At 50.9% G+C, this 14,442-nt stretch overlaps 1 protein-coding gene across 1 annotated transcript; it reads left to right on the top strand.

Annotated features, from left to right (window-relative positions):
• Nucleotides 1–10,487: 10,487 nt before the first annotated feature.
• FOXE1 (forkhead box E1) lies at nucleotides 10,488–11,369 on the top strand. The gene has a single exon (XM_054398130.1). It carries the CDS (start codon nucleotides 10,488–10,490, stop codon nucleotides 11,367–11,369), a length of 882 nt encoding a protein of 293 aa, XP_054254105.1.
• Nucleotides 11,370–14,442: the final 3,073 nt, after the last annotated feature.

Below are 14,442 nucleotides of genomic sequence, written 5' to 3'. Positions count from 1 at the left end.
TCAAAAGGCCTCACAAAGATGCCATTCTCCTTTCTTTCCCCTGCCTCTGTAGGAAACATGAACCTGGAAGTCCTGATAATGGTCCAGAATGGTGGCAAATCTGTGATTTGCATGTGAAGACCCAAGCTGCATAAGCAAAACTCTCAGAGCCAGCTGGGAGAAATAAGATCTGAGCACCTGGCATTTTGAGAAGTTTTCTTTGTGTCCATGAGTCATTTTCCTATATTATTGACAGGACTTAGCAGAAACTCCTGGAAACCAGGTTCGTCCCACAGCAGCAGAGAGAACTGCAGAGACAGCAAAGTTTCTTGCCCAGCAAAAGCTCAAAACAGGGTTGTGCCCCAAGTTCATAGATTCATAGAATGGTTTGGGTTGGAAGGTTCCAAACCCATGCCATGGGCAGGGACAGCTCCCCACTAGCCCAGGTTGCTCGAAGCCTCATCCAGCCTGGCCTTGAACACCTCCAAGGACAGGGCATCCACAGCCTCCCTGGGCAACCTGTTGCAGTGTCTTACCACCCTTACTGTAAAGAATTTCTAATATCCAGCCTAAATCTGCCCTCCTCAAGCTTCAATCAAGTTAGATCATCCTGCTCAGGGCTATAACCAGCCGAGTGTTTAAAAGCCCAACAGACAGAGTCTCCACCATCCCTTTGTGAAACCTGTTCCGTGTGAAATGTGACCTGGACACAGATAAACTAAGACCAGAACATCCAAATTGAAGAGACTGAAACTTTTTTCTTTTTTCTGCTGTCCCTGGAAACAGACACAGTGCAGTGCATATTTTTAATAGCAACATGAAACTTTATAAATCTTTCTATCCAGATTAACCTGATCTACACATTTCTGGAAGCATGTATAGCCTTAGGTAAATGCTGAGCAGATGCTTGTGAATCCCAACAGGTTTGTTTTCACTTCAGCAGGACTCCAGCTATTCACAGCCTCTGTTTTCTTTTTGAAAGAAAAGTTTTGAATTTCAGAACTAAGCACTTTCCTCATCTGGAGGGGGGGGGCTTCACACATTTTGCTGCAGGCTCAAGCAAAGCTCCAGCAAATTTTTGTAGGTACTTGTAAAGAGGGCATTACTTGGTAATGGCCATGGTGATTGCTAAAAGGTCAGATAAGAGCAAGATGAGGAAAAAACCAGCAGCTTTTTGTAGAATTATTCAGATTTTATCTGCCTGTGCCCACAAGCTCAAACTATCCCCACCTTACATCTTATTGTCTAGATAAAGTTTATTATTTACATCACAGAATGACAGAATGTTAGGGGTTAGAGGGGATGTCCAGAGATCGAGCCCAACCCCCCTGCCAAAGCAGGATCACCTCAGGCAGGTTACACAGGAGCACATCCAGATGGGTCTAGTAAGTCTCTAGAGAAGTAGACTCCATAGCCTCTCTGGGCAGCCTGCTCCAGAGCCCTGTTACCCTTAGAGTAAACCTGTTTTTCCTCATGCTGAGGTGGAGCTTCCTTGTGTTCCAGCATGTGCCCATTGCCACTTGTCCTGTCACAGCACACCACTGAAAAGAGCCTGGCCCCTTCTTGACACCCACCCTTCAGACATTTGTAAACACAAATGACATCTCCTCTCAGTCTTCTAATGTCCAGGCTGAACATCCCCAGGTCTCAGCTTTTCCTCACAAAAGAGATGTTCCAGTCCCTTAATCATCCCTTGCTCTCCATTTGACTGTCTCCAGTATATCCCTGTCCCTCTTGAACTGGGGAGCCCACAACTGGACACAATACTGCAGATGTGGTCTCACCAGGGCAGAGCAGAGGGAGAAGAGAACCTCCCTTGGTCTGCTGGCCACGCTCTTCTTAATGCACCCCAGGAGACCATTGACCTTCTTGGCCACAAGGGCACATTGCTGGCTCATGGATAACTTATTTTCCACCAGGATTTCAAGGTGTTTCTCCATGGAGCTGCTTTCCAGCAGGCCAACCCCTAATCTGTACTGGTGCATGCCTTTTTCCCATCCCTTACACATGCAATGACAGCAGCTGGTAGCTCCTCCCTGCAACCCCCAACACGGACCACGATCCACTCTCCTGGACTCCCAGCTCTGCCTCTGACCTGCCTTGTTGCTGAGGACTTCACCAGAAAAATCCTGAAACATCAGAAACCTGACACAGAAATATGCTGGGTGCTTGGACCTACCTACTGAAACCTCTTATTTTTTGTTCATCAGGTAGCACTGTGCAAAGAGTGCTGAAACCTGCAGCTTCCAGGGAAGGAAGGGCAAGATCTGGTTTGTTCAACATTGCTCACAAACGCAGTTTAAGAAGAGGTTTTCCTTGTTTTGAAGAAGAAAATAACAGCAAAAAGAACCCAACAGAGCACCTCACAGCACTGCAAGTTTTTCATGCCCTGTGTAGACTAGTCTTAGAGAGCTGTGACACTACTTTTTACATTTATTTTCTTCACACTGCCAAGAGTGATTGATTCCAGGTCCACACCTTCAGAAGAAGACACTTCGGTGGGCGCAGCTTTTTGTTCATTCCTTCAAGGTCTTCTCCACAAACCAAACCTTCCAACCCATCTTCTATAAGGCTTTTCATCTTCTTTCAGCTCCAGGACAAACTCTTCCTCTCCACATTCCCTGTTTTTCCATGATGCTTCTCCTCCTCCTTCTCTTTTCCCTGCTTCACACATTCACAGTCTCTCTCCACTGTTCCCAACAACTTTTCTTTCCTTTGCCTTCCTCCTTGGCTGATCTACTCTCTCTGACCACAAGCAAAGTCTTTTGCAAGGACTACAGTGCAGCACACGTCACAGGGCAGGAAATTGGTTACTAAATCACAGGACAACTCCACTGCAATTTGTTAAAGGCTTTTAAATGTCTGTATTTGGGGTGCAGCAACGTGAAGAACAAATAACACCACCATGAAATTTCTCCTGCCTGTGCTGGGAAATGAATCTTCTGACACTAGAGCCTGGCCAAAAATGATTTGTCCTCTCTCCATCCCATGCTGAAGTGCTGGTTAGTAACTGCCTGTGCCCAGGGTGACGTGGTTCTGTCTGCAGCAAAGGAGAAAAGAAAACAAACATTTGTCTCCAAGTAGCTTATTGAAGTGGGGTACTGGCACAGATGTTTTGGTCACAGCAAGGCAATTAATTAATTTAATTACTGATAAATAAAAGTCCAGGTTCCTAAGCAAGCAATAAACAATTCTCTCTAAACTGATGCATCCTACCATAGTTTCATAGACTCACAGATTCATAGAATGGGTTGGGTTGGAAGGGACCTTGAAGACCATCTAGGTCCTTTCTCCCTTTTCTATCAAGCATCAGGTTTCACCACCATCTGCAGAGAGGATGGAAGCAGTGCTCCAGCAGGAAAAATTTAGCTTCAGGTGACTTCCACAAGCCTCAAGGTTCTTCTGGCTCCGTGGGCCCCTTGCAGGAGCTCCCAGTGATGAAAGGCAGTGATGTCAGGTACAAGACAGCAGAGCAGACAGGTCCCAGCAGGGCACCTGGGAAACATCATGCAAGATTTCAGCCACCACTATGCCCTAGATGACTGGCCTTTGTCTGTTGTGGCATGAGCCACAGTAACATGGTGGCCCCATGTGAAGTCAAAGTTCTTCCAGCTGACTGTTTTCCCTCCCTCCTGCCTTCTGCAACAACTCTACTGAGGCTACCACTCTGGGACACAAACTGAAGAAACTATACCCAGATCTGACTCCATGCTGGGCACAGCGACCATGGGAGGCTCTGAGCAGCAGAGAAGACTGAGAGGGAAAAGGTGAATCTTGCTACAGGGAGCATGAATACCAAAGGCCAGAGAGCTAGACCACCTTTAGAAGGGATTAAAGCTCTTGAAACTGCTGGCCAAATAGGACATTTGTTAGGCAAAATAGAGAGAACTTATTTCCATGCCAAGAGAGCCTGGTGGCTATTCAAAGATACCCATCCGGAAGATTTTCATGAGGTGCTGAAAGGCACAGGCTTCAGGGGAGCAAGGGCCATGCAAACCTCACAGCACCTGCAAGAAAAAAGCACAGCAAGTGATGGTCAGCGTTGCATGTCTCAGAAGAAGTCAGCTGCTCCTCCCCTGGGGATCTGACAGATCTGCTCAACTCTCAGTCATTTCTTGGTGGTTCAAAGGCCAGGATGGGTGGCTTCCTGCAAACCAACTGTAAAAAACTACTTCAACAGAGGGAGACAATGATCTCAGGATGGATCCAATCCACTCCCACCAAGGTGTCTGCTCCCTGCAGCCTACATCACATGCAATGTTTTCTTCTGCTTGGCTTTGTGGCTCCATGTCTTGGCTAACCAAGTCTCACACTGCCAGTCTGCACATCAAGGCTGGGTGTTGAACCTCCTGTTCAGGCAATGCTGGCACAGACTGAGGTTTGCATGACAAGCTGTGCTCCTCCTCATGAAACCCAGTGTGGAGTGTGGCTTATTCACAGCAAGAGCCACTCCTGACCCACTTTCAGCCTCATGCACACTGTGCCCCAGCTCTGCCAGTCACTTCCAGCTGGGATCACCAGATCACAGAATCACATCAGGTTGGAAGAGACCCTGACATGTCATCTTGTCCAACCCCCTTCCAGTGAGCAGGGAAAATTCCAGCACAGAGTTATCTTACCCCAGTGTACCACCAGCACATTTCCTTTGCTGCGCTTTTTGATCTTCCTGCCACCCCAGTGCTCCCATTTCTGGTGGCCCTTCTAGGTTGAGGTTCTGCCTTTTTTCATGTCACTCCCTGTAGTTCAGCCCCACTGTCACCCTACAGCACTCATGATGTGTGTCTGTCCCTCTGCCACTGCACTCACACCAAATTCCCCCCAGTTAGGCAGGGACTTCCAAAGGAGTGAGCAAAGGTGATGGCCTGCTTGGAGAAAACCTTCACCTGTGACAACACACCCTCTGAAGAGCCTAAAGCTCTCCTTGGTAGGACAAGAAGAAACAGCCTCAGTTTGCACCTTGGAAGGTTTAGGTTAGACTTTAAGAACCCCTTTGAAAGGGATGTCAAGCCCAGGAACAGGCTGCCCAGAGAAGTGGTGGAGTGACCATCCCTGGAGGGATTTAAAGCACATAGAGACGTGTTGCTGAGGGACATGGTTTAGTGTTGACTTAGCAGAGATGGGTTAATGGTTGGACTTGATGATCTTAAGGGTCTTTTCCAACCAAAATGATCCTGTGAGTTAGGGAAGCTGCTGAACCCTCAGACAAGCACACTGAGTGACCTCACTTGCTGCCTTCCAGCCCAGCCCAGGTGGAAACATGATGAATGAAGACTGAGGCTCCCCATGCCTCTCACCCCAGACAAATTTTCTCTCCCATAGCTCTGAGAGATGGCCTGATTCAAACCCACTGTGAACTGATTTTCTTTTTCACCCAGAAGAATGACTACAACAGCTACCTCAAGCCTCCCTCATGAATATTCAGGTGATGCTTTCAGCAAGCAATTCTTTCTCCCCTGCAGCCCCAAGTTCACAGAGAAAACTCAGTCAGGGGCTGAGAAGCAGAATGAATTTAGAGAAACAGGGCAGATATAAACACCCAGGCACATGAACATCTGATGCAAATGTGCAGTGGACACATTCCACTAGTCTGTTGCTCTCCAGACCCTCATCTGGGGTGTGATGAGGTTCTCTGAAGCAGCTGCACACCAGTTCTCCCTCAGAGCTTTCACCTTGGTCCCCACACCACATTCTGGGTTTAAAATGTTTCCAAAATCCCTGTCATCACCTCTCTGCTTTTGCTTCCCACCAGCTCCAGTCAGGTGCAAGATCACAGACTCAGGGAATCAAACAATTGTTTTTGTTGGAAAAGACCTCAAAGATCATTGAGTCCAGCTGTCAACCTAACACCACCATGGACATCAAACCATGTCCTGAAAGACCAGGTCCACATCTTTCTTGAACAGCTCCAGAGATAGTGACTCCACCACCTCCCTGGGCAGCCTGTTCCAATGCCTGACCACTCTTTCAGGAAAGAAATATCTCCTAATCTCCAACCTAAACCTCTCCTGGCACAATTTCAGCCCATTCTATCACCTAATACTAGGGAGGAGAGACCAACCCCCACCTCATACAACTTCCTTTCAGGTAGTTGTAGAGAGTAATGAGTTGTAGAGAACAATGATGTCTTCAGCTCAATGACTTTGGACACTCCTTTGTGGACATATGCTCTGAAATTGAATGAAGGATGTCTTGTTCCAAGAGACTCAGGCTGGTGGTCCCCTCTCAGATCTTGATCATGAGCTGTGGCAGAGCTCCATGTCACACAGTGTCATGAAGGGTCAGTCTGTGATGCTCTCCACACTTCCAGCAGCAAAATCCCTACATCAAACACAGAACAAATAATAAAAAAGAGAAAAACAAACTTGTCATCCCATCAGAGGGCATCTGTCCTTGGGGTACAGGTTGTGCCATGGTCTTTGTGTTCTCACTTCATCTGTGTTCAGCCAGTCTGATCTGGGATTGTGGCTCTTTGACTTGGAGCACATTAAACACAGCTTTGTTCTTCATGAGACAGAAAAGCAAAGCAAAATGTTTTCTCCCTTCAAAAAGGAGAGGAATTCTGCTGGTGGAACTGAAACTGTGAATGTGTTGCCTCTGGAGGGGCTGCCCACACATTTATGTCCATTTCCCTCTGGTTTGGTTGAGGTGGGAGAAGCCACTCAGGTCACAATGTTAACAGAGAGCAGGGCTTCCCTGCTCTTTAGAGATGTCAGTGGTCTAGTATTTAATATGGGGACAAATGAATGGAAAATTAAGCCTAAAGGATGGGTGGAAATTTCTCTTGGACATCCAAGCAGAGGGGATTTTGGCTGGGGTCATTCTCTGGTTCCTAGTGGCACTGATTCCAGCCTTGAGAGGCCAAGGCACAGTGCCCCTGTGCAGGGTACAATGCAGTGCCTGGTCTCAAAAACAAGGAGCACTTTGATCAGCTGAAGACTGCAGACCTCTGTGTAGGCAGGGTCTGAGCTGGGAAACTGAGACAGAAAAAATAAAAATGCTGACTCCAAACTTGAGTCATAGAACAGTTTCAGTTGGAAAAGACCTCTAAGATCATCAAGTCCAAGCAATGACAAGCTTTATCCCAGAGACCAAAAGAAAGCCCAAGCTTTCCTGCAGATAGTACACATTTCCCAGTGCATTATGAACTCCAAACATTTAACCAAGGCATGGCATTTTCCATTTTACTCACCTTTGCCCCTCCTCCAAAATTAAAATTCAAAAGAACCCCCCAAAATGCTCACAAACATGAAAAGCACCACCTCTTCTGCTGTATCAACAGGCACCACTTTGATTCACAGATGGAGGAGGTCAGCTGCCTAAGATCCAGCTGAGATGACTCTGACTTTCATATTCTCCATAGCTCCTCGCCCACAGGAGCAGGCACTCAAAACCAATGCGTAAAACAGGACCTACTCCTGCTCCCAGAGCAGAGAGCTGAAAATGTTTTTTAAATAGTCTGGTGATAAAGTCAGACTTAGGATGGTCTCCAGGCCACCACATTATACACAACTCCCACTTCACTCACAAATGCTCGTGTTGCAGTTTAACCTGCACAGTGAGGAAAGAAGGAACGAGAGCCAGCTCATGCTGCTCGAGTATCCATTTCACCCTGCAGGGCTCTGCCAAGGAAAGCGCTTTCTTGGAAGAGGATTTTCATCACCAGCAGGGAGGGCAAAAGCAGCTGTTGAGCACCATCCTGCCTCAACACCCAGCTCTTCCGTTCCCCCACCCTCTGCAAAGTGCAAAGCACGATCTGACTTTGCCCTCTGGAGGCACGGAATTGGCATGGCGCAGAGAGACACAGCCCCAGAGCTCACTGAACTGCTGCACTGCCTGCTGGAAAATCTGATAGGAAAAAATTCATCCACAGCCTCCCATGAGCCAGAGAGCAGAGCACTGCAAGGTGAGCCAGCTTCCCAGCTCGCCTTCCACGCTGAAGGAGTCAGCTCCTTGGCTCCTCCAGGGCTTGGTGTGCTTCAAGAACATGGGTGTCAGTAGAGGAGGCTGGTTTTCCTTTTGGCATAAAACCCTGAGGTGTGTGATTTGAAATGCTGCCACACACCTGCAGCCAGCTACCTGGGGCTGCACACATGGGGCCACAGAGAGTGACACTTCATTACTTATCCTGCTAGCTCCATGGTTTCTTCTGCTAGCTGTGTGGGTTTTCCTGCTAGCTCCGTGACTTATCTTGCTAGATCCATGATTTTATTCTGCTAGCTCTATGGCTTACCCTGCTAGCTCCACGGTTTCTTCTGCTAGCTATGTGGTTTTTCCTGCTAGCTCCATGGCTTATCTTGCTAGATCCATGATTTTATTCTGCTAGCTCTATGGCTTATCCTGTTAGTTCCATGGTTTATCCTACTAGTTCCATGGCTTATCCTACTAGTTCCATGGTTTATCTTGCTAGTTCCATGGCTTATCCTACTAGTTCCATGGTTTATCTTGCTAGTTCCATGGCTTATCCTACTAGTACCATGGTTTATCCTACTAGTTCCATGGCTTATCCTACTAGTTCCATGGCTATTCTGCTATCTCCATGGTTTCTTCTGCTAGTTCCATGATTTATCCTGCAAGCTACCAGTTTGCTGAGAACCTGCTCAAATAAGCAGGTGGCTGAAGACAGAAGGAGAAAAATGTTTGACACTGAGGGTGGTGAGATACTGTCACAGGTTACCTAGAGCAGTGGTAGATATCCCATGCCTGGGAAGATTCCAGGTCAGGGTGGAAGGGGCTCTGAGCAACCTGCTCTAGTTGAAGATGGCCCTGCTCCTGAAGGGAGGTTGGACCACATGTTCTTGAAAAGCCCCTTCTAACCCAAACCATTACTCTAAAATCCTTTTATTTAGCTAGGAATCAGGGCTGGAGTTTGTTTGCTGCATGCAAATGTGTCCTCACACACACTGTTTTTTCTCCAAGGAGAGAAATAACTATTGGAAACCTCCAAGGGAGCCTTGTTTCACTAGGATGAAACACCTCCTACCCTCCCCTTGCTCCCCTGGCCATTGTGCAATGGCCAGGAGGGCTTTGGGAAAGGTTTTCCCACAGACATAGACTCAGCAGCAGAATGGTGTCCTGGATTTTGGCAGAACTGGCAGGAGGTACCAAGACATGGGCAGGGTCACCTGCACAGCCACCTCTGGTCAATCTCTCCTGTGCACACGCCTCTGCCAACATCCACCCCCACACACCTGTGGACACTCATTTGTTAGGTCCAGCCACACACCTGTGCACATGGGCACACATTCGCACACACACTTGCATGTCACACCCCCTGACAAACTCTCTTGCAGATACTCAACCCCACACTTGTGCCCTTGCACACCCCTGTACCTGCACAAATTGACCCTTTCCATTCTAGCTCTAGGATCTCCTGCCATCATCTTCATTCTCTGGCTGCCAAGGATCATAGTGCCAGCAGGTGAGGAGTCTTGGGCTGCTCCCAGCCCTGCAGATGGGTGACACAGTTCCTCACCAAGTGGGCACACTGGTGGCACTTGTTCTGACTCACAGTCCTAAGAAGGTCAGGCCCAAGTATTTGAGCAAGCTGGCAGGGAGGTGGTTGAATCCCCTTCCCTGGAGGTGCTGAAAAGATGCTGAGATGTGAAGCTGAGGGACATGGTTCAGCACCAGACTTGGTAGAGTTAGATAATGGTTGGACCTGATGATCTTAAAGGTCTTCTCTAACCAAAATGATTCTATGATTCTTTGTGATTTTGTCCCAGCAGCAGCCTGTGGAGAGCCTGGTGAACTTCCTGGTTGTAAGGATCATGCACCTGGAGGTCCTGTGCCACAAGGATCAGGGACAAGCAGGTCACATCAGAGATTAAACCTAGAGCATGGAAGCTTAGCTGCATGCCAAATCACCATGGAGGGACCAGAATCCATCCTACACAGCAGCTTGGCAGGCAGATTGCACTGCTGAAGCCCACCCTTACCATCTCTCCCCATGAAAATCTGTTTGTTTGCACATTTAATTAGTTACTACCATTTCCCTACCACGAAAGAATGTGAGGCTCCACGAATGGCACTGCCCTGTGCCACAGACCAGCAGCCTTGTGCAGCAGCAGCATGCCTTTCGGCCCCGAAGGGCTCCCAGTCGTGCGGGCAAAGCGCTGGAAAACATGTCCCATGCTCCGACACCCGCACCAGGACCCCGAAGCCGTCCTCACGCCGAGCCCGGTGCCCTGTGCCCCGGAGCTGTGTGCTCCGAATGGACGGGGGCCAGGGGACGGGGGGAGAGGGAAATCACGGGAGGGGAGACGGGGACCACGGGAAGGAGGAGGAGCGGGCGGGGTGGGGGGATGCCGGGGCAAGTCGCTGCCCCTGCCTGCAGCGGCGGCGGCACGCCCGGCCCTGCCCGCTCCTCCCGGGCTGCGGGGCGTTGCAGGGGGAGTGCCGGCCGACCGGGCGCGGAGCTGCCGGACACCGGAGCATAAAAGCCGTGGAGGAAAGGCTCTGTGTCTCCTCGGTTCGGCCCGGCCCCCACTCGGGGCCGCCCCGACGGCCGTATGACTGCCGAGAGCCGCTTGCCGCCGGGCCCCCCGCCGCCACCCCCTCCGCTGAAGGCGGACGCGGCACCGCCGGGAGAAGAGGCGGCGGTGGCGGCGGCGGCGGCGGGGACACGGGGAGGGCGGCGACGGCGCAAACGTCCGGCGGAGCGGGGCAAACCTCCGTACAGCTACATCGCCCTCATCGCCATGGCCATCGGGCAGGCGCCCGAGCGGCGGCTGACGTTGGGTGGCATCTACCGCTTTATCACCGAGCGCTTCCCCTTCTATCGCGACAGCCCCCGCAAGTGGCAGAACAGCATTCGACACAACCTGACTCTCAACGACTGCTTCGTCAAGGTGCCGCGGGAGCCGGGACGCCCCGGCAAGGGTAACTATTGGACGCTGGACCCCCACGCCCGCGATATGTTCGAGAGCGGTTCCTTCCTCCGCCGGAGAAAACGCTTCAAGCGCAGCGACCTCTCCACCTACCCGGCTTTCCTCGCCGAGCGTTCCGCCGCTCCATTCGCGCTGCCAGCACCGCCGCCCAACGCCGACCTGACCCCGGCCCCCACCGCCGCCTCCTGCGCCTTCGCCGCCGCCGCCGCTTTCCCCGCTCAGAGCTGCGCTGCTGCTGCCCTGCCGCACGCCTACGGCCCGCTACCCACCGGCCCCGGGTCCTACACCCCGGCCGGCCCTGGTCAGCTGTACACGCCGTCGGGGCGCATCGTGCTTCCCGCATCGCCACACGCCCCTGCCGGACTCTACGGCCGCCGCTCCCCCACGCCCTACCCGCCGCTGCCCCACTCCTACGGCACCAGCGGGCAGCTGGGTCCCTCCGATCCTGGACCGCGGCACGGCTTCTACCCCGGTGGACCAGACAGATTTGTCCAGGCGCTTTAATTTCTCTTAGCCCGGCGGCCCCGACGGCGCGGACCGGAGCCCGGGAAAGGGGCTGCTTGCAGCTCTTGCCCGGCGCCGCTGGACTGGCAGTCCATCAAGGAACATGCTGAAGGACCTTGGGCTGCGCCTCTGTATCCTGTCACCTGCCTGGGCCTCCCGGTGAAGAGCTCTTCTGCCAGCCTTAGGGCCGGGGGGGGGTCCTGCCAGCCCCATCTTCTCCTACCAGAGAAGTACATGGGGCTCCCAAGTGCCTTAATGAAGCAAACAGCCATTTTCTCTTCTACTGCCTTGTGTGGGGCAGGTGCTGAAAGCTTCCTGCTAGGCTCCCAGCCATCCCAGCACGCTCAGAGGGGCCAGTGGTCTATCCAGGAAGACCTCACTTTGAAATCCACTGTTGATGATTTTGTTTAGAGAACAAAACGTCTGCTGGAGCAGGGGAGGAGGGAGGTGGGAGGAGGTGGCCTCTCACAGCCACAGCTGTTACAGCAGGACGTATGGCTCTAGCACGGTGGTGTGTCTCTGGTGTTGCACAGGGCTACCACATTAGTGTCAGGCTCCACACCAACACCATAGCCAAGCCTGGGCAAGGTTTGGATGCTGGGTTTGCAACCAAACACAGTGAGTCGAGCCCCCCTGGGGTCATGATCTGTGCTGCAAGGATGAGAGAATGGTGGGATTGGATGTATGAAAACTTCTACCATGAGCATGCCCAGCCCCTCGAAGAGGGATGCAGGCAGCTCTGTGGGATCTCTGCCCTTGGAGGTCTTCCCATCTTTACTGGGCAGAGCCTGAGTGACCTGATCTGTCTTTGGAGCTGTATCCAATATTGGATTTGGACCTTCTTTGAGTGGAGTCCAGAATCTATGGAGCTTCTTTCATCCTAAATTGATCCTCAGCCCAGCCTGGCCCTGTCTGTAGCCTAGAGAAATCAGCATCTATGGGGGAAAATTTTACTTCCTGAAACAAATGAGGGAGTCAGGATATGGATTTTGCTTCCACTGCTCCCCTTTCAAGCTCTGCTAGGATGAAAACAAGGCTGGAGGAAAGCACAGAGAGGGATTGGAACAGCTCTGAGAGGTTGTGAGAGGATCTTAAAAATAGATCCATGGGGAAACTCAAGCAAATCTCTCCCAACAGATCCTACCACTCCTGGAAGCAGCCTGGAGAGGTGGTGGATGCCCAGGGCTCTTCCTGGTGATGTGAGCAGGGAGGGAGCAGATGTAGCCATGTTATTTTCCGGATCTCCTTATCCAGATCATTTTGTTGTGCAGGTGGAATCCTGTGTGTCCAGGAGGAGGTTGGTAAGGGCTCCTGCAGCATCATGGGGCCTTGAATCGGGAGAGGTAGATGGAAAGAGCAGCCAGAGCCTTGCCAGGAGCTTTGACAGAGCAGAGAGGGTGCACTTAGACCAGGATCTCTCTCGCCACAGAAGGGTACAGATCATAGCATAACTCAGGTTGGAAGAGACCTTGGGAAGTTTCTATTCTTGTTCTCAAAGCAAAATCAGCTGTGAGTCAGGCCAGGTTGCTTGGGCATATTGAGTTCTAACAGCCTCCAAGGATGGAAACAGCCACAGCCTCTTTGGGCCTCTTGACTGGTCTCATGGGGAAGAAGTTTCTCCTTGTATCCATTCAGCACCTCTCTCATCTCATTTCATCTCTGCTGTTTTGTGCTGCTGCAAAGAGCTTTGATCCCATGTAGACACCTGCACCTTCTGCTCAGTAGAGGACTTTTCAGGTAAGGTGCTCAGCAGGATGAAATTAGTGTAGATCCAGGTTCCTTGCTTTCTCTGGGTACTAAGGTCCAGGTATCCAAGCAGGACTTGAGAGGGAGGAAATGGAATGGAGCAGGAGGGTGGTTGGTTGTCCACACCACACAGTTTAGGGTGGAGGACATGAAAGCCCTCTGCTGTAGGTGGAGAGGGTAAGTTGTATATCTGCCTTCCATGAGGTTTTAGTGTAGGAGATGAGTGTTGGGTTCAAGACACCCATCCCTCAGAGCAGTCAGGATGGCATGTCATGGGCTGAGAGTCTGGGGCTAGTCTGGTACTGCTGCCCCTTGTCCATGTGGACCTCTCTGTGGTACTGCAGGCACTCTGCTGCCTGCACACAGAGCTGGGGAGGCTGGTTGCATTGCCATCAGTGTGAAGCACAAGGCAGTGAGTGTAGCCATCATTCAGATCCTTGGTGTGGTGAAGTTTTTGCCTTCCTTGCCTTCCCTCCTGAAGAGCTGTGTTGTCTCTTTCAATGTTCTCTCTGGTCCTGGTGTTTCCAGTAGCTGCTTCTATCCTGAAAAGAGCAGGGCTCTGCTCCTGCTACTCATCTGCCTCAGCTTGGGATAGGTCTCCTCAGAGGCTGTGCTGGCTCCTCTCCCAGCTTCTCTCTTCACCAGATGGAAGAGGAGCTCTACACCTTGCTGTACGAGCTCTTAGTTTTTTGGTTTTTTTAAACAGATGCCTGCTGGTTCTCTTTCATCTCCTGCAAGGACCAGACTGCATCCCTTTGGCTAGCAAGTTTTTGCTAGCTTCTTTCTGGTTTGGGGATAGCTAGGAGAGGAATTGTCCTTCCTGTTAATGCCCACCTTCCTTCATGTAGGAGCAGTTATCAGTGTGGATCAGATCATTTTCCTGAGCCTAGAGATCTTTTGGCCCTTGTTCCCCATTACTTCAAACTGATTTGATTCTCTGCTCCAGCCCTGATTCTAGCCTAAGATTCAGTTATGATACAGGTGGTAGGTAAGTAAGATGCTCCTGACCTCAGAGATAATCCATAGCAAGTCCAGAGAGTGAAACTAGTGGCTGGAGGACATGCATGGTAGATCTTGATGACTCAGAAGGCACAGGTTCGTTGTGTATTGCTTGCAGGTAAGGTTTAGGTGCTTGTTCTTAGCTCTCTCCAGATCTTTTATACCAACAAGCTAGGGAAACTAGACAATCCTAGAAAGTGTACTTTCTGCAGCAGGTGCAGTGACAAGCCTGTTGCATCAAGGACTTGAGACACATGGCCACATGCTACTTAAACTTCAGCCACAAGCAGCTGGAAGTCCTGGGCAGGAGCTTTGTGCTCAGTGGAGA

Source organism: Indicator indicator, chromosome Z, assembly GCF_027791375.1.
Source record: "Indicator indicator isolate 239-I01 chromosome Z, UM_Iind_1.1, whole genome shotgun sequence".
Classification (NCBI taxonomy): domain Eukaryota; kingdom Metazoa; phylum Chordata; class Aves; order Piciformes; family Indicatoridae; genus Indicator; species Indicator indicator.
This window is presented reverse-complemented; position numbering and strand designations above follow the sequence as displayed.